Consider the following 22,658-nt stretch of genomic DNA (forward strand, 5'->3'; position numbering starts at 1 on the left):
GATTTTTACCAGGATCAGAGAAAGTACAAAAGAAACCCATCATCAAGCATCTTTAAAATATTAACTCCATTTAATAGTGAACTCATTTTATGGGCTGTGGGACAAGTTTTAATGATACGCAGTTGTTTTTAAAGATCAAACCATGCAAGCTTTGGAGCGAATCTTAATTTCATGATTTTGTACGAGTGTTTAGGTCAGTTTAGCCCAGTCCTTGGATTCCAACAGCAAAAACACAAACCACACACACAGCTTTTAGGTTTCACCATGAATAGGTTCTTGTCATCATTTTCTCATAGGAAAGGGTCATTAAATTTCCCTTTCAAAGAACGGAGAAACATTGACAATAGTTATTGCCTAACGCTTATGTACAGAACTGCTGTTATTGTTGCTTGGCAACTAGAAGAGATCTGACAAGGAGTCTAAAGGAACTGAATGAATAAATGGAAATGTCAGCATCAGTTTCTGCAGATAAGAAGAAATTTACTATTGTAGGATTAGCATCACATTGTTTTTTTTCCCCAAGCTACACAATTGGAATTCACAGTGTTTCTGTTCTGCTTCTCCTGCCCTCCCGCCCCCGCTGCTTCCAGCCTTTCATCATAGACCCTTTTGCACTCTGGCTGAGAGTTACATACGAGGTAGAGGGTTAATGCTAAACAATACAAGAGCATGTCAAAATTAAAACCTCTGGTGACAGGAAAAAAGTTACCTCTGTTGGCAATCCCTTGGAATTTATGTGTACTTTACCAATATTCTAGTTATTTTTCACAATGATCCTTCATATTAAATTATCCAATTTTTGCAATTTTTTTAAAAAAATGATAAAGCTGCAATGGTTTCTTCTCTTCTGACCTTGAGCATTAAAAATCTATCCAGATGGGGCTTCCCTGGTGGCACAGTGGTTGAGAGTCTGCCTGCCGATGCAGGGGATACGGGTTCGTGCCCCGGTCCGGGAAGATCCCACATGCCGCAAAGCTGGCTGGGCCTGCGTGTCTGGAGCCTGTGCTCCGCAACGGGAGAGGCCACAACAGTGAGAGGCCCACGTACAGCAAAAAAAAAAAAAAAAAAAAACTATCCAGATGGATTAGATAGGTAGTTAGGTAGATTGATTGAGTCACCACTTAACAGTATACTGCTTGTATTATTATTATTATGTTAAAACAACTTTTTCTCTGTGATTTATCCACAACTTGATTACAAGCTCCTTATAAGCACAAATGGGTTTTCAATTTATTTGTGTACTCAATAGCTCCTATAATAGTAATATCATAGAATTTATGCCCCCAAAATACTTGTTAATCAATATTTAGTCAAATAACTGAGCCAAGATTCTATAATGGTGATTCTCAGCCAGGAGGAAGAAAGGAGAAGAAAGTGGAGCATGCCTCCCTGTGTTGGGACGAGCATTAGAATGTCAGTAGGGAAAAGATGGGAGTAATTAGAAAAAGCATATTTGTGTTCTTTTGAGTCTCCAAGAGCAGAGGCCAAGGTGGGATTAGATGATTAAGAGGTGCCTTGGAAAAAAAAAAAAAAAAGAGGTGCCTTGGGGGTGGAGGCAGGTGCTTGTAAAAGAGAAAGGGGAGGAAGGATGTGCGGGCAGGGAGAGTCTGCAGACTGCCAAGCATGCAGACCTGCCGTAGCTGAAAGAAGGAGAAGGGAAAAAAAATTGGGTGAGAAGAGTCTCCCTGGGCAGTGCAGTTCTAAGAAGGTTTGTGCAGGTCGATGGGGAGCCTTCATTCCCCGGCTGGGGAGCTCCCATATCCCTCAGAAATGAGCTTTCACTAGCACCCCCTACCTGAACCATTGACTGGGTGCATCCTCGGTGGAGTGAGGCTTGGGTGGACCCAGAGGGACGGTAGCTAGGCTGTCCAGTCAACGCTGTTTCCCACAGAGGGAGATTTCTGTGCCACCACAATATTTGAGAGTATAACAAAATTTTATGTTTAAAAAGGAAATTGAAATATCTATTTTGGAATTCAATCATATAAGAGAAAGCATGAGATTTTAAAATTTTTTAATAAAAATTTCAAGAACCTCTGTTAATTAGTAAATTAAAATACAAACTCTAGAATTTCCCTTCCCTTAGCAAGGTGAGCCATACTGCCACTAGTATAGGGAGTCGTCTTAACTTCTAGGGCAAAGGATAATTTAGGAGTCTTATTTTCTATCAGAAGTATACTCTCTAACCACATTTAACAAAGGGAAACAAAGGGACATTAATTTTACTGAAAAACTGTGTGTCCTTTGGTACATTGTGGAACCTCACGGGGCTTCAGTTTCCTTATCCGCCAAATGCGGGGTCTCCTTTATGTAGAGGATCTCCAGAATCCTTTCCAACTGTAATATTGGATGAATCCATGGTCTTTTCCACCTCACAGGCCCCATAAAAGACTGAAAACGGGAACTGTATCATGGATCAGAGAACCTGGGGGCAGCCTTAGTCCTGATACAAATCGCTGCCTCAATTTGAATGTGGTACACAACCTGTCCAGGAACTGAGGTTCCTCGTTTAAAAAAAAAAAAAAAGCGTCTTCCCTGGTGGCGCAGTGGTTGAGAGTCCACCTGTCAATGCAGGGGACACGGGTTCGTGCCCTGGTCCGGGAAGATCCCACATGCCGCGGAGCGGCTGGGCCCATGAGCCATGGCCACTGAGCCTGGGCGTCCGGAGCCTGTGCTCCGCAACGGGAGAGGCCACAACAGTGAGAGGCCCGCGTACCGCAAAAAAAAAAAAAAAAAAAAATTTGATTAAACTATTTATAAGGTACATTTATGGCTCACTGGTATGTCATTTCTGATGCCTCCCTGTCTACAGACCCTTCAGAACTCTGCTGCTCAGTTCTTGAAGATAACTATCAACAAAACTGTACTGAAATGATGATTGAGGAGCAATGATATACTTTAAAGTTAACCTTTTTCTTTTTTAAATTGTGGTAAGAGTGTTTAACAGGAGATTATTCTCTTTAAGTGTTCACTGTGGTGTTGTTAACTCTAGCACAGTATTGCCCAGCAGATGTCTAGAACTTAATTAAACTGCATAACTGAAACTTTATACCATTGAACAACAACTCCCCATTTCCTTTTCCCCCAGCCCCTGACAATCACTGTTCTTACTCTCTGCTTCTGTGAGTTTGACTATGTTAGATACCTCATATAAGTGGAATCATGCAGTATTTGTCCTGTGTCTGGCTTATCTCACTTAGCATAATGTCCTCAAGGTTTATCTGTGTTGTTGCATGTGAGAGGATTTCCTTCTTTTTAAGGCTGAATAGTATTCCATTGTGTATATACCACATTTTCTTTACCTACTCATCCATGGACATTTGTTCATGCTTGGTTGATGTTTTTATTGGGTCAAATTGTAATTGTAGCTATTCAACTAAGGCTGAATCCACAAACTAGTTTTAACCCTTTTTACTGCCTTTAGAGAAAAAGCAAACAAGCTCATAAAATCATTGGGAAAACAAGATCTGGTCAAACAGATCATAATGTTTACTGATGTAAAGTCACCATGCTTTTTTAAATTGGTCAGACCTGTTAAAATAAAAAAATGGTATGTGGGTGAACAACAACACTTGCCCTAAGGAGAGAGCATGTTCCTGGTTTCCATGGTGGTGAGATGGCCTCCTTCCTTCATGCCACAGTGAAGAAATACCCAAGATTGGTATAATTTAGAGATTAACCAAACTCCTTTGTTCAGGTATTGACTAAGAGGTAACTAACTCCCTTATTTGGTATTGATTAAAGGGTAATAGTGACTTGTACTTTCATGGTACTCTTTATCTGAAGAGTTCTGTGACTGAGCAGGGGGAAAAAACCCACAGGGAGAGTAGATGTCAATAATTAGCTTCCCCCCTCAAGTTCCAAAGTAAGTGAGGAAATATTTTTACTGAATATTCTAAGTTAGAAGCAGAAGATAAACTAAAAATATCTTACTATTCTGATTAAAATACCAAAACCAAAATGCCTTGTAAAAATAAAATTCCCTTTTTCTTTTTGTCTTCACTAATAAATCCAAATATGGATTTCATCAGAGAAAATAGCTCAACAGAACATTTACCTAAGTCCTAATACTGTGTGGGTATAAAAGGCTGGCTGAAAATAGACTTCCAATGGACTCAGAGGCTCACCCTACCTAAATTATGTGCAGGTCTAACTGGTAGTTCTGGGAAAATATGAAGAAGAATAAAGCACAGTTATGGAGAACGTGCAGGTATACACTGAATACATGCTAGTAGCTAAGTGACTGAAATGTGTATCAAGTCCATTGCTTGTCTTAATATAGATTAGAAGGGCAGCTGCTACTAATAGCAACCATTTGAGATAAACATTAAACCTACATGTGCCAGATTAAAGATGAGAATTCTGATATGAAAAATGTGTCATGGACTAAATTAAAACATTTAAGACACTTTATCTGATTTTAATTTTACTATTTCTTGACATAGGAGAAGCATTCATTTAAGTATCAGATACTCAACAAGTCAATTTATCAGGCTTATTTCTAGGAATTAGAGAAGTTATATAACTTCTTTAAGCTATCAGTTTTCATTTAGTATTGTAACTGTTACCTTAATTTGCTTTTTTTTCTGCCCTCAAATGCTCAGTGACTTGAGAAAGTATGGACTGTGAATTGAGGGAAAGAAGTCTGGGTTGTTGTTGCTTTAACCCTTTGAGCCAGATTGTATTCTTCAATGGCTATAAAATATCTCCTCCATTAAGAGGTGGGGTCTGAGCCCCTCCCCTTAACATTGGGTAGGCTTTTGGAACTGGTTGACCAGGATAGTGGAAGGAAGTGACTCTCTGTGGCTTTCACAGTGGGTGATTGAGCTTCTTCCTCACTAGTTGGGACACTTGTGTTGGAACTCTGGGCAGCCATGTAAACAATCTGACTGTTCTCAGGCCACCATGCTTTGAGGAAGCCCAGACTTAGCCCATAAGGACCACGTGGAGAAGACCTGAGAATAGTACATGAAGAGAGAGATGGCCAGCCGGACCTCAGCTGCACCTCCCCCACTATACCAGCTGCTCTCTCTGCCTGCATGAAAGACCCCAAGGTAGACCCACTCAGCCGAACTCCTCTTGAACTTCTGACCCACGGAAACATTGAAAAATTACAATTGATTGTTGTTTTAAGCCACAGAGTTTTGGGGTGACTTGTTATGCAGCACTAAATAACTGGAATACCCTCTCAAAAATTAAAACTGTTCAAACTAGAACTGATATTTTTAAAATGACGATGTTGCCTAAATAGTACAGAGGCGTGGATGTTTGCATGCCGGTAAATTAGTAAATAGGTGAGCAGTTATACCTGAAAAGAGGTCTGTCCTAGTAGCCACCTTCTTTTCTCTTCTTTCCACACTATCCCTTAGCTTCCAAGCCTCCCCTTATATCTCTCACTCGCGGTTTTCAATTCAGAGTGGACATAAGAACCACTAGGAAAACTTTAAAAAATAGTGAATGTCCAGGCCCATATTTAATTGTTTGAGGTGGGACCCGGATGTAGGTACATTTTAAAACTCACCAGGTGATTTCCAGTTTGCAGCCAGGGCTGAGAACCACTGTTAGATGCTGACAGTGCCCAAATCTGTATCCCTGGCTCAGTTCTTCCTTGGAGCTGCAGATTCATAGATTCGACTGTTCTCTAGATGTCTGGACGTGGATGCCTCCCAGCCCCCTCAAGCAGAAGGTTCCATTTTCACCACTACTTCTTTTCTCAGGAAATGACAGCACTATCGACAAAAGTGCTCAAGCCAGACACCCAGGAGTCATCCAGATTCCTTCACCTTCCGTCTTCCTCATTCCTCGCGACACAAATCAGTCACTTGCCCCCAAGTAATTTGTGAGTCATTCTCTCCACTGCTCCATCTTGGTCTACTTTCTCTCCCCTCGATACTGTATTAGAATCCTAACTGGCATCCATTTGCTCTCCTCCAACTCATCCACATAGAAACCACAGTGACCTTCTTAAATACGCAAATATCACACTCCTCCTCTGAGTAGGTCCCTCCAGTGGCTGCCTTTAGGATAAGGCACAGAATCATAAGATGGCTCGCAGAGCCTTGCACACTTTGCCTCATGCCTCTTTGATCGAGCTTCATCTGAAATCCCTTCCTTCTAACATTTAATGCTCCAGCAATCCTGGGTCTTCATTCCTTTGAACGTGCTTCCAGTCACTCGGTCCTGTCCTTGAGCAGATGCTGTAACTCTTCCTGGAATAATTCATCTCCTCTCCCCTTTCCCTCTCCTGGCTTGGTCTTATTACCCTTCATTCTCAGTGTAAACAAACTTCAGATGGAGCTTCCCTGATTCTCTGGGTTAGGATAGGTCCCCCTGTTACAGGTGCCCAACTCACCTTTACCTCCCCTTCTGTAACACTTATCAAACATCTGCCTTCTTAGACTATAAGCTCCAAAGCAGGTCAGGGAATGTATCTGTCACTGCTACACTCCAGCGTCTAGCATAGTCTGGTCATTGTGACTGACTGAATGAATGAATAAACAAGTGAATGTGGATTAAGAGCAGTATCAACTCTGAGGGAAGTTCTTGTGGTGATACTGTGGCCTCTGTACTTGGCTCTGGCCCATCTAAATTCAGATCAACAATTCAGATAAGATACAGATGATGGCAACTAATGTTTTAAATGGTATAAAATTGGAAGGAATGGCTAATGCATTGCCTGTTTTTGATGGCAGAAAGCAAGGTTCTAAAAGCTAACAGCTGACTGGAGTGATGGGTCAGAACTTACAGACTGAAATTTAATAAAGGTGAATGCAATATCCTACCCGTTGCGTTCTAGTCACTATACAAGTATAGGATGGGGGATGCTTGTCACAGAAACAATCCAGGGTGTGTTACTAACATAGTAAGCTCTGTTTGAACCCGTAATTGATGAGGGCCCCGAAAGTGCTAATGCCACCTTAGATTCCTTTAATGGGTAAGTAGGGCCCCACCAAGACAGGTGCTGGTCCCACAATCCTCTGCTCTGATCCAGCCACCTCTGGAACAAGGTCCTTCATTTATAGGACCACATGTCACCAGGATGCACTCAGAGGAGCTCAACCAGGGTGGTGAAAGGTTGGGAAGCACAGCTTACGAAAAACAGAAGAGCATAACCGCTCCGTAGGAGATGGAATTCTGAGGAACACATTCATTCCTTGAAAAAAGAAAAATGAAGGGCTGGTCTTTAGGAAAAAGATTACACCAGAAGGCAGAACCAGGACCAAGGACTGGCAACATCTAACATCCCCTCTCTGGCCACATTCTTATCATTGACCCCTCTTATCCTCTCGTTCTGTTGAGCATCTGCTCTGTGTTCTCAACAGGATCTCTCGTCCCTTGGTCTCTCCCTAGTCTCCCAATTCGTCATCCCCCTTCATTGCCCGCAGATGCCTTGATCATCTACCTTATGATTCTCAGCCGCCGTATCCCCGAGTCCTAGGATCTACCACTAGGTTTCTTAGAGTTCATAACCTTGGGTCCTTCCTTTTGTCTGCTTCTACCTCTGGCCTGTTGAGGAAAGCCACACCAGTTGGCTCCATGACAAATCCGTGCGATCATCCGGCATTAGTGGCCCTTCAGTCCAGCTCCGCCCTCTTTCATTCATCCAGGCCGTTTCCTATCACATTCCCATAAGGCAGCTCTAAACCTTTCTCCACATTTTAGCCCTAAGGCAAACTCTAAAACTCTTACTCAGAGGAAATACCTTCCTTCAGTTGTCCTCCTAAGGATCTCAAATTTCTTCTCTATCTTCACTCTTCCTTTCTCTCCTTTCTTCCTTCCTCAGAATTCTGAGGAAGAGAAAGAATCCGCCTTCCCTTCCAAAGCTTGCTTTTCCACATGGATTTTGATACCGTTTTCTTTCATTTCCTCTGGGACTTTGTTTCATAATTTATCTCCCGTCTTTCCTCTCTTCAAATTCTGTCTCACTGCCGGCTCCATTCTCCCGTCACTCAACACACTCAGGCACTCTGTGGAGATGAATTGTGTGGTGATTGTTTTAAGATGGATTGGAGAGAGCAGAAACCAAGCCAGAGAGTCCAATTAGAAGGCTTTTTCCAGAGTCCAGGCGAAAGGCAAAGGAAACCTGTCCAGGGTAGTGAAAGAAAAAATAGAGAACAGGTGAGACTCAGAGAGGATTTTTGTTGTCAGAATGACCTTGAGTTAGTTGTTATTTATGACGTTGCCTTATTTTCCTATGGTTTTGTCAGCTCCTTGGGGGCAAATACTGTGTCAGATTCATCTCACAGATTCATCTCACTTTCTCTCATGAAATCTGGCTTGGAATGAATGGTTAGAATTCCCTCAAAATGTGTGTGTCAGGGGGAGTGCGGGAGAGGGAGAGCCGCACTCTGGAAGGTATATTTTTTTAAAAAGAGGTTAGTTGTTGAGACAGGGAAAGATGGCTCCATATTAGGAGGAAGAAAAAAGTAGACTTTGTTCCTCAATGTGTGGTCTGTTGTAGTATTTTCCCATTGCTGTAACAAATGGGGTTTGCTATTACAAATTGCCACAAACCTAGTGGCTTAAAATACCACAAATTTACTATCTTACAGCTATGGAGATCAGAAGTCTGAATGGGTCTCATTGGGCTAAAACCAAGGTGTCAGCAGGGCTGCATTCCTTTCTGGAGGCTCTAGGGGAGAATTTTCTTGTCTTTTCCAGCTTCTAGAAGCTGCCTGCATTTCTTGGCTCGTGGCCCCCTTTCATCTTCAAACCCAGCAATGGCTGGTCAGGTCTTTCTCACAGTGAGTCAGTCGGACATTCTCTTCTTCCTCCTTCTACTTATAAGGACCCTCATGATTATATTGGGTCCATTGAGATAATCCAGATAATCTCCCCTTCTCAAGGTGATTTGATTAACAACCTTAATTCTATCTGCAGCCTTAATTTGCCAGTAGCCTAACATATTCACAGGTTCCTGGGGATTAGGGGGTGGTTGCCTTTGGGGGCTATTATTCTGTCACCACATCCTTGGACAGTCAGCATCTCCAACACCTGGTAACTTATTAGAAATGCACTCTCGGGCTCCACCCCAAGCCTCTGAATCAGAATCTGCATTCTAATCAGATCCCCAGGTGAATATACTTTAAAGTTTGTGGAGCCACCACTTGACTATCTGTAAGATTCTCTCAACTTTAAACTTCCCACAATTCTGTGAAAACTGCACTTTTTTCCACCTTCAAATCTTCATTATTCCTTCTAATCCTGGTTTCCTGCCAAAAAAAAAAGTTAATTTTGATTTATATGCCTGGTGTTAATTCCCCAGAAGCCAGCCAAGTAGAACATGACAACACTTCTTGCATATTTCTTACTGGTAGAAAGTAGATGTTAGAAAAGGCAATTAAATTATAGAATTATCCATGATGCAAAGGTACTGGTCTGCAAAGAATATTTTCTTCCCCAAGAAGATTCATAGGCAAACTGCCTTCATTAGAGTGTAGATAATATTAGTGGCCCAGCAAGTGAAGCGAAACGTACACAGATGAGCTGTTTTTAAGGCATCTCTGAACTGCTCAGCATTTGAGAAATGTGACCAAAGCTGATTATAAAATTCCTTTCAGAGCTGCAGGAACGGCAACCCATAAATAACTCTGGTTCTCACTGGTGCAAAAAGGAGGTTGCAGGCTGTTTGACTGCTGTCCTTCTTGTAGGGGATAAGATTAAGCTCACCTCCAAGATTACAAGGTCCTCAAGGCTGGGACCAGCAGTGCCTGGGACCTAGGAGGCGCTTCATACATTTTTGGACTTGAATACTTTTTACTACCAAATAATATATTAAGCTGAATTACAGAGATGCACTGGGAAAAAAAACTGGATAAATAAAAGTAATATTTCAATGATCATCTTACTAGACTCCCTACTTCCTTTTGTTCATTCATCTATCTGAACATTTATGAATCATCTACTCAATGCCACCCATTGTTCTAGGCCCTCTGGATATACAGCTATGATCCCTGCCGTTTACAAGCTCACGTTCCAGTGGAGCAAATAGTCATATAAGTAAATAATTAGGGCAACATGAGTGCTAGATGAGGTCTGTGAACAAGGCTCATGGGCCTCTCTTCTCTGAAATGTCATTCCCATTCTATCCAGATTTATCTTTAAAATCGCCCATTTCTCCCCTTTGCCAGTTGGATTAGTAATCTGGCTTTATTACTTTTATTTTCAGCCCTAGTTACTAATGTTGCCTCTAGGCACTCGCTACTTGTTCTAGAAAATGAAACCTCTCCGACTAGCGCAAGTGAAAAAGAGGTTACTCTAAAGATCTGGTAGGGACTCATGGGACTGCAGGACAAGCTAAAGAAGCAGGAAAGCAGGAAGTAAGGCAGCTCCAAATGGCCCCTCCATTCTGGCTTCTCTCCCTTTGTGTGGAATAGTCCAGATGCCAAGGCAGAGAATCTGATTGGCCCACTTTGTCTTTTCAGACCTGACTGCTGCGATCATTGTCACTATACTCTGCTTCCTTCATATCGCTCACTTAGCACGAGTTGCAGTTGTATATTTTTTTAATTTGTGTATTTCACATCTGTTTTCCTCTCTAGGTTTGGTAGTGACTGTGTCTGTTTTATTACTGCTGTCTCCGGCCACTAGTGCAGTGCCTGACCATAGTAGGCATTTAGTAAATAAATAAATGAAAGAATGAGACTTGGGCAGGAGGTAGGGGTGGGGTGGGGGGAGTCTGGAAGTACGTGCTGTTAACCACCCTAGTGACGGGCTTCCTTGTGGTGCCACTCAACTTGCAGGAGAGAAAGAGATTGAGAAGAGCCTTGGGTCCACTGACTGCTCAGCAAGGCTGAAGGGGAAGTTTCTAAAGAAGGGAAGTATATGGGGGAATCTCCCCCAAATAAGTCTTGGCCAACACTCTAGACACACATTCTTTCCATTTCAAAGACACACCAACCTTTATACCTAGAGAGATCCTTCTCCTTCATGGCCCAATGTAAATGCTCCCACCCTTTCCTTTTAAAAATTTATTGAGCAGCTAATATATGCCAAATTCTATATCAGACACTTTACATGCATCATCTCTTTTCAGTTTTACTGAGACTCTAGCAGGTCATATCCTCATTTTACAGCTACAGAACCAAGTTTCAGCAATTTAAGCAGCTCATCCAAGGTCATAGAACTAGCATATAGCAGAGCCAAGATTAGAAAATAGGTCTGTTTAATTCCAAAGCTGCTTCTGCGACGTTTGGCTGTTTCCTCTATATTTTCCCCTCCTTGGGCAAACTTAACTGCTCCCTTCTCTGTGATACTACAGCCTTTTCCATAGAGGCAGCACAGCGTTTTACGTGCTTTCAGGTACGGACAGTTCTGGAACCACTGCTACACTGTCCGTCTTAGGGCAGGGACTGTAGCTGGCTCCCTTTTGTGTCCTCAGTGCCTGTTACCTTGCGGAGGCTCAACCAATACCTGTCTGCTGGGCTGAGCTTTGGAAGGATAGGCAGTTACTATGCTATTTTGTATTTTTAAAACTCCACAGATACCATGAGTATCTTATTATACAAATACCATGAGTATCTTATTATACAAATACCATGAGTATCTTATTATACAGAAGTCTCATAAATATTCTTCCCATCTCTGTTATTGAAAGTTAAAGAACATATGTCTATTCTCCATAACCATATAATGTTTAGGTCATATCACAGTCTACAGAGACTCACCTGCCTGTTATTGTGGATGGTAAATACAGAGTGATGGGATGGTCCAAACACTGGCAGAATATTCCTTTGACTCAAAAGAGCAGCCTGAATAAGGACCTACTGTATAGCACAGGGAACTCTACTCAATACTCTGTAATGGCATATATGGGGAAAGAATCTAAAAAAGAGTGGATATATGTATAACTGATTCACTTTGCTGTACACCTGAAACTAACACAACGTTATCAACTCAACTATACTCCAGTGGAAAAAAAAATGGTTTTAGAGGGTAGAGAATGAAGGAGAGCTTTATAGCATATTTATGTACAATTAGCAAAACCCCACTGTAGCACAATTTCACATATGAATTAATGGAAAAGTAATAAAAATATTAGCATGACATGTCAAAAAAAACAGAGCAGCCTGGTATAGGTGCAAATTGGCATTCCCTCATTCAACAGATAGTTATTAAATACCTACTATGTGCACATTGTTAGTCACTCGGGGTGCGCTTGGTGACAATGCAAAGATGACTGAGAGGAAGGTTTTGCCCACATGTTGCTTACCGTTTAGAAGACACACCTTACCCAGACACGTAGGCTGTGACGTAGAAGATGCTAAGGTTAGGAGGCACCCACTGATAAGGTCTGTGAGAACCGAAAAGAGACAGAGATGACTTACAGCAGGGATGGTTGAGATGGACTTCACGGAACACATGGCATCTCAGCTGGAGTGTAAGATTTGGGCAAGGGCACACATCTCAGGTCAAAGGCAAAGTTCACACAGAGGTAGGGGGCCAACACTGGGCTTGTGCTTATCTATAAAGGGCAGAGCAAGAGGGGCACTTGGAAAAGCAAGTGGGTGCCCAGTTGTTGATGGCCTTGAATCCAGATTGTAGACATTTAACTTTACTCTTAAGGAAGGTGGGGAAATAGTCATGATTATACTCGAAGAAGAGTAGTCTGGCAACAGCCTTGGGGTGAATTTGCCGGGGAGAGACCAGAAGCAGAGGGAGCTGTTATTTTCTGTTTATTTGATAATACTGGGTCTTTACTGATCACACAGCTGTGTAGGTGGATTGAAAACTTCTGTCAGAACCATTTTTTTGAAACTCACACATAGTCTAAGTGACTCATCAGTAAGCCAAGAAGAATTTCTAAGGAGTCATCGTAGACAGGCTCAAGAAATGTGCAGTGTGAATGAGGAAATCTAACAGTTCTTAAACCAGACAAGTCAGGTCCAGGGGAGGTAGGTTAATGTGGGAAGCTGAAATCAAACGGTGAAAGCCACACTGCCTTGCTGCTTACTGCAGTCAAAATGACAGCAGGGCGGGCCTGAGGCAGAATGGGGCAAAACCTGCCAAGCCAGATAGAAAGCCCCAGAGAGAGGAGAGAAAGGGAGATTAGAATGCTGACGTTAAATCAAAACAATTTTTTAAATGTTTATTTTTTATTGACATGTAGTTGATGTACAGTATAAGTTACAGGTATAAAATACAGTGAGTCACAGTTTTTAAAGGTTATACTGCATTTCGAATTACTGAAAAATATTGGCTGTATTCCCCACGTTGTACAGTATATCCTTGTAGCTTACTTTATACGTAATGGCTTGTACCTCTTAATCCCCTACTCTTATCTTGCCCTTCCCCTCTTGCCTCTTCCCACTGGTAACCACTAGTTTGTTCTCTATATCTGTGTCCACTTCTTTTTTGTTATATTCACTAATTTGTTGTATTTTTTAGATTCCACATATAAGTGACATCATATAGTATTTGTCTTTCTCTGTCTGACGTATTTCACTTGGCATTGTACCCTCCAAGTCCATGGATGTTGCTACAAATGGCAAAATCACATTCTTTTTTATGACTCAGTAGTATCCCATTATATATATGTGTATGTGTATATATATATATATATATATATATATATATATATATATATATCACATCTTCTTTATCCATTCATCTGCTGATGGACACTTAGGTTATATCCATATCTTGGCAATTGTAAATGCTGCTATGAACATTGGGGCACATGTTATCTTTTCGAATTAGTGTTTTTGTTTTTTTTGGATATATACCCATGAGTGGAATTACTGGGTCATATTATAGTTCTGTTTTTAGTTTTTTGAGAAACCTCCATACTGTTTTCCATAGTGGCTGCACTAATATACATTCTCATCAACAGTGTACAAGTGTTCCCCTTTCTCCACATCCTTGCCAACATTTGTTATTTGTGTTCTTTTTGATGATAGCCATTCTGACAGGTGTGAGGTGATAGCTCATTGTGGTTTTGACTTGCATTTCCCTGATGATTAGGGTTGTTAAGCATCTCTTCATGTGCCTGTTGGCCATCTGCATTTCCTCTTTGGAAAAATGTCTATTCAGTTCTTCTGACCATTTTTTAATCAGGTTGTTTGTTTTTCTCTGGGGTTGTGTAAGCTGTTTATATATGTTGAATATTAACCCTTATTGGTCATATCATTTGCAAATATTTTCTCCCATTCAGTAGGTTGTCTTCATTTTATCAATGGTTTCCTTTGCTGTGCAAAAGCTTTTAAAATCAAAACAACTTTTGATGTGCAAAAGGAAGATTTCTCAATAGCAAATTGAATTTGCCAAACTAGATTTAAATTAGTAAAAGCAAAACAGAGGAATGTGATTTGGGAAAGGTAAAGCAGTTGCTAAATGAACCACTAACTAGTGGGCCATACTGTCACCTGACATCCTGCGCCGCTGCCTGGTTGACCCCCCTGGAACGCACTATTTATGGCATGAGAACCCTTGAGGGATGCACTCATGTGCAGCTGCAAACGGTGACCTTCGGGGTGAAGCTGCAGCAACAGACTCACCAGCTTGGGCTGTGGCAGTGAAGTAAAGGCCATGTGTCTGAAGCATCGCCGCCAAAGACAGCCTCTGCAAAACAGCCACTGCAGGCGTGAATTTTATGAGTTCTCCACATGCAAACTACCATTAGTCACGCATTGATTGATCCATTGCTCCAGGAGCTTCATTTCCAAATGCAAAGGCAGCTTTTCAGCACAACCTCACTATAACACTGCCTTTGTCATCCACTCCTTATATTTTAAACCTCCTTCATAAGGAGGTTTTTTTTAGATTTAAATGCTTAGACCCCTTATGACTGCTGCATCTTGGATAGTGACACTGTGAGGTTCATGTATTTTTTTTTTTTTTTTTGCGGTACATGGACCTCTCACTGTTGTGGCCTCTCCCGTTGCGGAGCACAGGCTCCGGACGCACAGGCTCATGGCTCACGGGCCCAGCCGCTCCGCGGCATGTGGGATCTTCCCGGACCGGGGCACGAACCTGTGTCCCCTGCATCGGCAGGCAGCCTCTCAACCACTGCGCCACCAGGGAAGCCCAGGTTCCTGTATTTTTATGCGTGCATATGAGTGCCTGGATTTCTCCATCTTTCTCAAACACATTTTCATAGAAAAATAAATGTAGTGAATTTATAAATAAGAAGGTGGAGAAACAATACTACTCTCTTCACATTAGGCAAGTACTGTGATTAAAGCAGAAACTTGGCCCAGAAATCCACTAGAATTCAACATTACTATGGAATATCTAAGAATAGGCAGAAATTATTTTTTTCCTTTTTTTTCTCTTTTCTTTAAAACTCGACATTCCTGTTTTAATTGTGTCTTCCTCCAGGAGTTGTATGCAATATTCATAGTTATATTTGATATCAGAACTCAGTTACTGACAATATTCTAAGGATATGTTCAGTGCTAGGATATATAAAGTGACAAGGATAGATGTTTTCTATATCCTACCGTGGTTGATTTTTTTTTTTTTCTTTTAAAGAGGGACACGCAAAAGTAGTATAAACATCTAAAGAAGAAGTATCTCTATAAGCTCAGGTTTATATTATATTTTGCCTTAACATAATAAAATAAATTATGTTTTGCAGAGGAGAGACTGGAAACAGGGCAAACAACTATTTTATGTTTATTCCATACTTCTAGGTCTTTACTGATCACACAACTATGTAGGTGGATCGAAAACTTTGTGTTTTTTTTTATTGACATATAGTTGATTTACAACATTATATTAGTTTCAGGTGTACAGCATAGTGTTCAGTATTTTTACGTATTATACTCCATTCAATGTTATTACAAGATAATGGCTATAATTCCCTGTGCTGTTCAATATGTCCTTGTTGCTTATCTATTTTTTTCGTAGTAGTTTGTATGTCTTAATTCCATGCCCCAGTCTTGCCCCTCCCTGCTTCCCTCTCTCCACCAGTAACCACTCGTTTGTTCTCTATATCTGTGAGTCCATTTCTGTTTTGCTATATACATTCATCTGTGTTCTTCTTTTAGATTTCACATATAAGTGATATCATATGTGTTCTCTGTCTGACTTGTTTCACTAAGCATAATATGCTCTAGGTTCATCCATGTTGCTACAAATTATCATTTAGAAGGGCATGACTGATGTGGTAATAATGATGGTAATGATTATCAAGAAATTTTATATAATACGAACCAATTATAGTGGCTTGAAATGCTAGAATTTTATTTAAAAGAACTACATTAGAAGGACAACACGTAATGTTTATACATAACTCCAGTGCACTGGTGCCTGCTAGGCCAATTGTATTTAGTTTTGGACGTGCACTGTTAATGATTCTCCCGGGTCAATGCAGGTGTTTTTGTTCTTGTTTTTCTCCCCATCTTGGCTTCTCTTTAAAAAAAGAGATAAATGGGGAGATTTGGGTCAAAGGGTATAAACTTTCAGTTACAAGATTAATAAGTTCTGGGGATCTAATTCACAGTATGGTGATTGTATACTGAATCATATACTTGAGAGTAGATCTTAAATGTTCTCACCACAAAAAAGAAGTGGTAATTATCTAATGGGATGGAGGTATTAGCTAATGCTATGGTGGTAATCATTTTGCAGTACATAACTGTATCAAATCAACATACTGTACACCTTAACTTACACATAACTTAAATATAATGATATATAAATATACATTTATCTACATATAAAATGTGTATATGACAAGGATAAATTAGAGAGAGAAAAGAGAGAGAGCTATCTTTCTAACATGATGAATGAATAAGAAAGGACAACACAAAAGGATGGTTATGGGATGCTCACAAGACCTAAGTCTTTTGCAGAGCCTTGTAGGCTGCATGATCTGGTCCCTGCCCGCCTCTGGCCTCATCTTTGTATTTTGGAAGCCTCAGCCTCTGCCTCCCTCTATACTCCCTCACCTGTGCCTTCCTCCTCATTCATGCTGTTCCCTCTGCCTAAGATGCCTTTCCTCTTAACCTCCCACCCATCTCTTCTCCCCTGTCCTTCAGATTTCAGCATACCTATATAAAGTCGTCTCCCTGCCCTATGATTTATAGCCTTTATCACAATGTATAAGTATGTATTTGTGTGATCATTTGAACAATATGTGCATCCCCCTCTAGTCTATAAATTACAGGAAGTTTGGTGCCTTGTCACACAATAGACATTCAAAAATTATTCACTGAAAGGATTTTTAAAGAGAGCAAGCGAAAAAGTGAGAAAGAACTTAGGTTTGAAGAAGTTAATAGTATTTTTTAAAATAGAAGCTAGAAAAACTAAGAACCGTAAAGTAGAGAAAAAAATCAAAGGACTCTTGTCACATATATACAACTCTGTGTGTGTGTGTGTGTGTGTGTGTGTGTGTAATTAGAGTCCTTGAAAATCCCTACATATGTAGCATTTCTGAATGTCAAGATTCAAAGCCAGCTTTCTATAATGTCAGAACCTCTCCAAGTTATAAACCCATATCTTGTGCTGTTTTCTCATTATAATCTAAATACTCTTACATGTACATCGAGATGGAGTAGGCTGTCTATTTTCTAACATAATTAGGAAATAGGCTATGCTGCTTAATTGAGTGTTCTGGGCAACAGAATCACATTGCACGTTATCATACACATATAATCCACAGTCCATGAATCTGATTACAGTAAACTGCATGTAACTCTAAAACTCAATCTAACCAGGTAAGGATTGTGCAGTGCTTTTGTGGCCATCATTGTGGATGCTACGCACCTTGGCACCAGGTAGTACTCTCATACTTGTCAGTAGTGGCTGCAGTAATCCCCTTGATAGAAAGCTGGGGGAGCCAGGGTTTGCTGAAGTGGATAGAGCGTCCTGTAGTAATTGCAAGTTCTGTGAGATAAAGGTCCATTAATTCTATTAGGCAAAAAGAAAGAACATGTGCAAAATGTGATTAAGAAATACCTATAGGTCATTAAAAATTGAATATCAGCTTAACCTGTTGAAGTCCTTAGCTCTCATACATGTATTTACTTTTACTGTTTTAAATGTTTGATTTTCAGAAGTGTGTTGGGGAACGTTTTCCGTATTATGGCTAAGATTGCTATTTCAAAAATACAATGCCCCACATTCTATATCTCTATAAAAATTAATGGAGTTTCACACCACGCTTCTGTGAACCTCACTATGACTGTCTCCACTGTGCAGATCAGAGAAGCTGAGGCATGAGGCTATTTCTGTAAATTTTCCAAAGAGCTGCCCTGAGCCCATGGAGAAGAGAGCCTGAGACAGAAAACTATCTGTGTACTCACTGAAAAGTACTCACTGAAAGTACACCTTGGAGTCTTGGGGCTGGGTTGGTGGGGGGAGTAGGTTGCAAAACCAGAGTTGGCTTTTCCCACGTGCTACTCCAGTCCTAACAAGGACGTCTCTGTAGAAATGTGTATTCAGGTAAAGAGGCTATCAAGGTGGTCACCAGGATTAATTTTTAGTGGTCTGAAGTGCCTTGAGTATGCTTGATGGCAAGAAGGTAGATTAGTTGGCTTTTCAAGGCCTTTCTAACAGATATCATTCTATCCAGTGAGAGACTAATATGGTTGAAAAATATTCAAAACGTTTACCTTTCTTTTTCTTTTCCTCTCCTTTGCAGATCTATGCGGTTCGATCAGTTGTTCCCAACAAAAGCAATAATGAAATAGTTCTGGTGCTACAGCAGTTTGATTTTAATGTAGATAAAGCAGTGCAGGCCTTCGTGGATGGTGAGTATACACGTCCCCTGAACCCGAAGACGTTAGAACTAGATATTCCATATATTCTGTATTTTTTTCCTTGAATGCATTGAATACCAATTATTCACTAATACTTTAATTTTCATTAAAATATGCTAGGTTTTAAAGACACATCTACGTATTAAGAGCAGAATTTGGAAGTTCTTTTTTCCTCATTGGGGAAAAAAAAAGACAGACTGTAGATAGTTTGCAAAGGATACATATTGTAATGCTACTAATTCCGTTGTCAACCAGTCTGTCCAATTTGTTACTAAACACGTCCTTTATCTGATGGCGCCCTTGTTAATAGAGGATAATGTACTTTACTCCTGATCTGGGAAGCCTTCTCAACTCTTCAGCCAGCATAGTTCTACTTGGCCTTACGACTGGAATCCTTGAACTTGATGCTTATGTAGCCTGAGAGGACTGGTTTAGTCTTTAATATCCTTAGTTTATGATTTTGAGATTACCTACTTAGTCAGAATATCAGTTCATCTTATCTACCTCTAGAACTTTTTGCTGTCTAAAAAAAAATTGTTTTTTTTGGACAGCCCATTGCCAGTGACGGTATAGAATCTAAAGTCTCAGGAATGTATTTATTCTAGAAATGGATAACCTACTGCTTTAGATTTCCTATAAATTATGGGAAAGTCTTCTCTCCTACTCAAATTAAAGTTCCATTTATAAACAGAGATCTCATACCTGTCCTTAGTTATCATATGTCTTCTGTCCCAGCATTAGTTTCTGTTTTGTCAGTATGGACTAACTAAACATAATCTGACCGAAAGGTCAGGGAAGACCTATCAGCACATTCCTCGGGTTTATCCTAGTTACACTTTATTTGTTAAGGACGGTTTGATTTACTTACTTTCCTAGGAGTAGAATAATCTTCCTAAGTTTCTACATATAGTACAATTGCATTTCAGGCAACGTCTTGGAACCAGGCAACACACTCACATTCTGATATCTGCAGTCAGGGTTTAGGGTCCTAATTGAATTAAAAATGATTATCATTCAAAATAGACCTGCAAGCAGACCCACGGTGCATAACTTTTCTGACTGTTTTTCCTGCTTCGTGTACAAGAATCTTTACTCACCAGATACAAATACAGAGAATGTAATTTTACTCCACCTTTGCAGCATTTAGTGCAATTCATCTCAAGAAAAAATTGGGGGAAACATGTGTATCCTGGCTCAGATAAACTCTTTTCAGGTTTCACTTGCCAACATCACTCACATGGAAAAAAGCTTTAGGAAAGGAAAAAGGTTATTATCCCCATGCCTCCCCAGCCTCAGTTGGATTGAGGCCCCGACGTTCTCCATCATGAAAGTTTTTATTACAGAATGACCCCTGATGAGATGCGCAGATACTCAGTAACTGATGGACTGTCATCAAATCCGATCATATTTAAATAGAGCACCATGCTTGTCCTTCTTGACATTTTCACCTTGTCGGTATTGAGGTCTCATTTTTAAAGACTCATCGATTGCTGAGAAACCTCATATCATTTTGGATGGGGAGCAGTCAGAAAACTTGTTTAAAAATCACTGAAAATCAGAAATAATTGTTAAGAATCATTTACGAGGCACACTAAAAGCGGCTTAAAGAACTCCAAGCAGTTTCAGTATAATTAAAGTTTAATGACAACAATTTCAAAATTGTCTGTAAACATAGTTATTTCTTCTTCAGAATTACCCTCTAAAAGCTTGTTGTCCAAATTGCAAATAGAATTTATGTCAAAATATGCAAATTAGATGTATAATTGAATATTGCAGTTGAAAGCAGTAAGCAACTCACCTCCTCCCTCTGATTAAAAAGAACAGTATTTAACATTTTTTAAAATTTAATTTTATCTGGAAAACTGAAGTTGAGCTATAAGTAAGAACTACCCTAATGATTATTAGCCACTGGTGTGACTTACGAAGTAACCTAGTGAAAGTGACTTCCTAAAGTTCTTCAAAAGGAAAATACTGTGAAACATTAATTCTCTGGGCAAATTAGAAAAAGACCAGCCCAGTTAATAAAAAGACTGAATTATAGCTTACTTTTAAGTGCAGTCTTATTATTTCAAGTACATGTAACGCAAAAGGCCTAAGAGGGGCATTGAATTGGAAACTGTGAATGGATAGGAATAATTAGGCTTTCTGAACATTAGTCCAAACACTATGGCCTTCTGGTTATCAAACAGTAACAGTAGACTCAATAATTGGGACCGTACTAATTTGAAATTTGTTATAACGACCCGCCTGAAGTTTATCTTTGTTTAGCCAACACACTCATTGTAGAGAACTATTAGTATAATGAGACTGTATGAGAATGCTTAAAATTGTTAAAAGGATACATGTAAGAGCTACTCTTTTAGAAGCACCTATTTAAATGAGAACAACTGGTCTACTCATTACCAATAACTGATTGTTGAAATTACCCCCAGCACAGTTGGAATGAGTGAAGAACTTACTAAGACTACATGAAGATAGTGTAGCTGACCAGTGGTTAAGCATTTCTTTTAAAATGTTTTCTAATTTAATCAAGTTAGGCTTTTCCTCTGCATCTGAGCAATGCCACGTATGCATGTGAATGGCATTGACAGAACCTAGGACTCAACTTATTTGATGAGCTTCTTTTGTTTCAAAGCGGAACCTTGCAAAGACTGCATCCCATCCCTATTCACAGTGATGAGAGCAAAGCTAACATCAGATCGTCTGTCCTTATCACCCTGCAGGTTGTGAACATAATGAGTAGAGGCAGAAAATGAGCAGGAATAGCCAAACAAAAAGTTAGGATTCACATGGTTAATAATATTCAAAATCTCATGTTTAGCCTGGAAGATTAGAGGTATTTTTATTCATATATCAAACAGAACAATTTTAATTCTACCTATGGCAATGAAGCTATCAGAAAATTCTCGATCTATTTCATTTTCTCTAAGACAACATAATGATAAAACAAAGTAAGCTTCATGTAGTAGGGCTTAATACTTTGATAAAACCAAGATCATGCAGTGAATTTAATGAAAATCTGGAAATAAAAAATGAAACTGGCATTTTTATTAAGGTAGGATGTATCAAAACAAATGAAAAAGCCGGAAAAAAAATCACTACCAAGATGGAAAGACAGAGATGAATTTTGTGTGGTGCTTTATTATGTGAATGCATGTTGAAGATCCTTTGTCTTTGTCTAGGCAGTGCAATTCAAGTTCTAAAAGAATGGAATATGACAGGAAAAAAGAAGGTAAGATTGATATTGATTGTAAATTAGCAGCTTCCATCAGAATCTTCATGGTTGTTATCATTTTAACAAGGCTGCCAATTTTGTGCTTCTTTCATATATGTTAATATGTACACCCAGGAAGCTTCCAGATTCACGACTCTCTTAAATTACCGGCCACCCTCCCTACTAATGCCCTTGTTTTCTGTTCAAGTGTTTTTAACCACCAGGTGTGCTTTTGAAATCCCAGAGTTTTCTTTTTAAGTATTAAGGCGAGCCCAACCGGAGAATTCAAAGGATTCTAGACGTTAACTTGCCTGAACGTATCCTGTAGCACAAAGGAAAAAATTAAGGAGTGTTTTAAAGATACTTGAAAAGCCCTAAATATATTTTCACAGAACAGAGGGGAGATTTTACTCTGCCCCTCTCACGTTATTTTGCTTTCTTGTCTAGTCACACAGTCTCGACTTACGGGCACACGTGCGGTGTGCAGCGCACACACTGGCCTCTGTCTCCAGAACGTGCCTTTCTGGTCTTGTGAGTGACCATGGAGCACTGGAGCCCTCACTAGCTCCAGTGAGGTGCAGCTTCCTTCTTTATTTTTTTATTTTCTTTTTGCAGTATGCGGGCCTCTCACTGCTGTGGCCTCTCCCGCCGCGGAGCACAGGCTCCAGACGCACAGGCTCAGCGGCCATGGCTCACGGGCCCAGCCACTCCGCGGCATGTGGGATCTTCCCGGACCGGGG

General features: G+C 40.2%; 1 protein-coding gene across 9 annotated transcripts in view; it reads left to right on the top strand.

Annotated features, from left to right (window-relative positions):
• The window catches only part of SPATS2L (spermatogenesis associated serine rich 2 like), a 169,361-nt gene that overhangs the window by 89,040 nt on the left and 57,663 nt on the right, over nt 1–22,658 (top strand). For 8 of the 9 annotated variants that reach the window (XM_033430425.2, XM_049712313.1, XM_004262877.3 and 5 more), the window contains 2 exons: nt 18,587–18,695; nt 21,887–21,936. In XM_033430425.2, the coding sequence (XP_033286316.1) occupies nt 18,587–18,695; nt 21,887–21,936 (159 nt within the window). Of the gene's footprint in view, nt 1–4,899; nt 5,055–18,586; nt 18,696–21,886; nt 21,937–22,658 lie in introns of all 9 variants that reach the window. The other variant, XM_033430445.2, reaches the window with a different exon arrangement.

The sequence above is a fragment of the Orcinus orca genome, chromosome 7 (assembly GCF_937001465.1).
Source record: "Orcinus orca chromosome 7, mOrcOrc1.1, whole genome shotgun sequence".
Lineage (NCBI taxonomy): Eukaryota > Metazoa > Chordata > Mammalia > Artiodactyla > Delphinidae > Orcinus > Orcinus orca.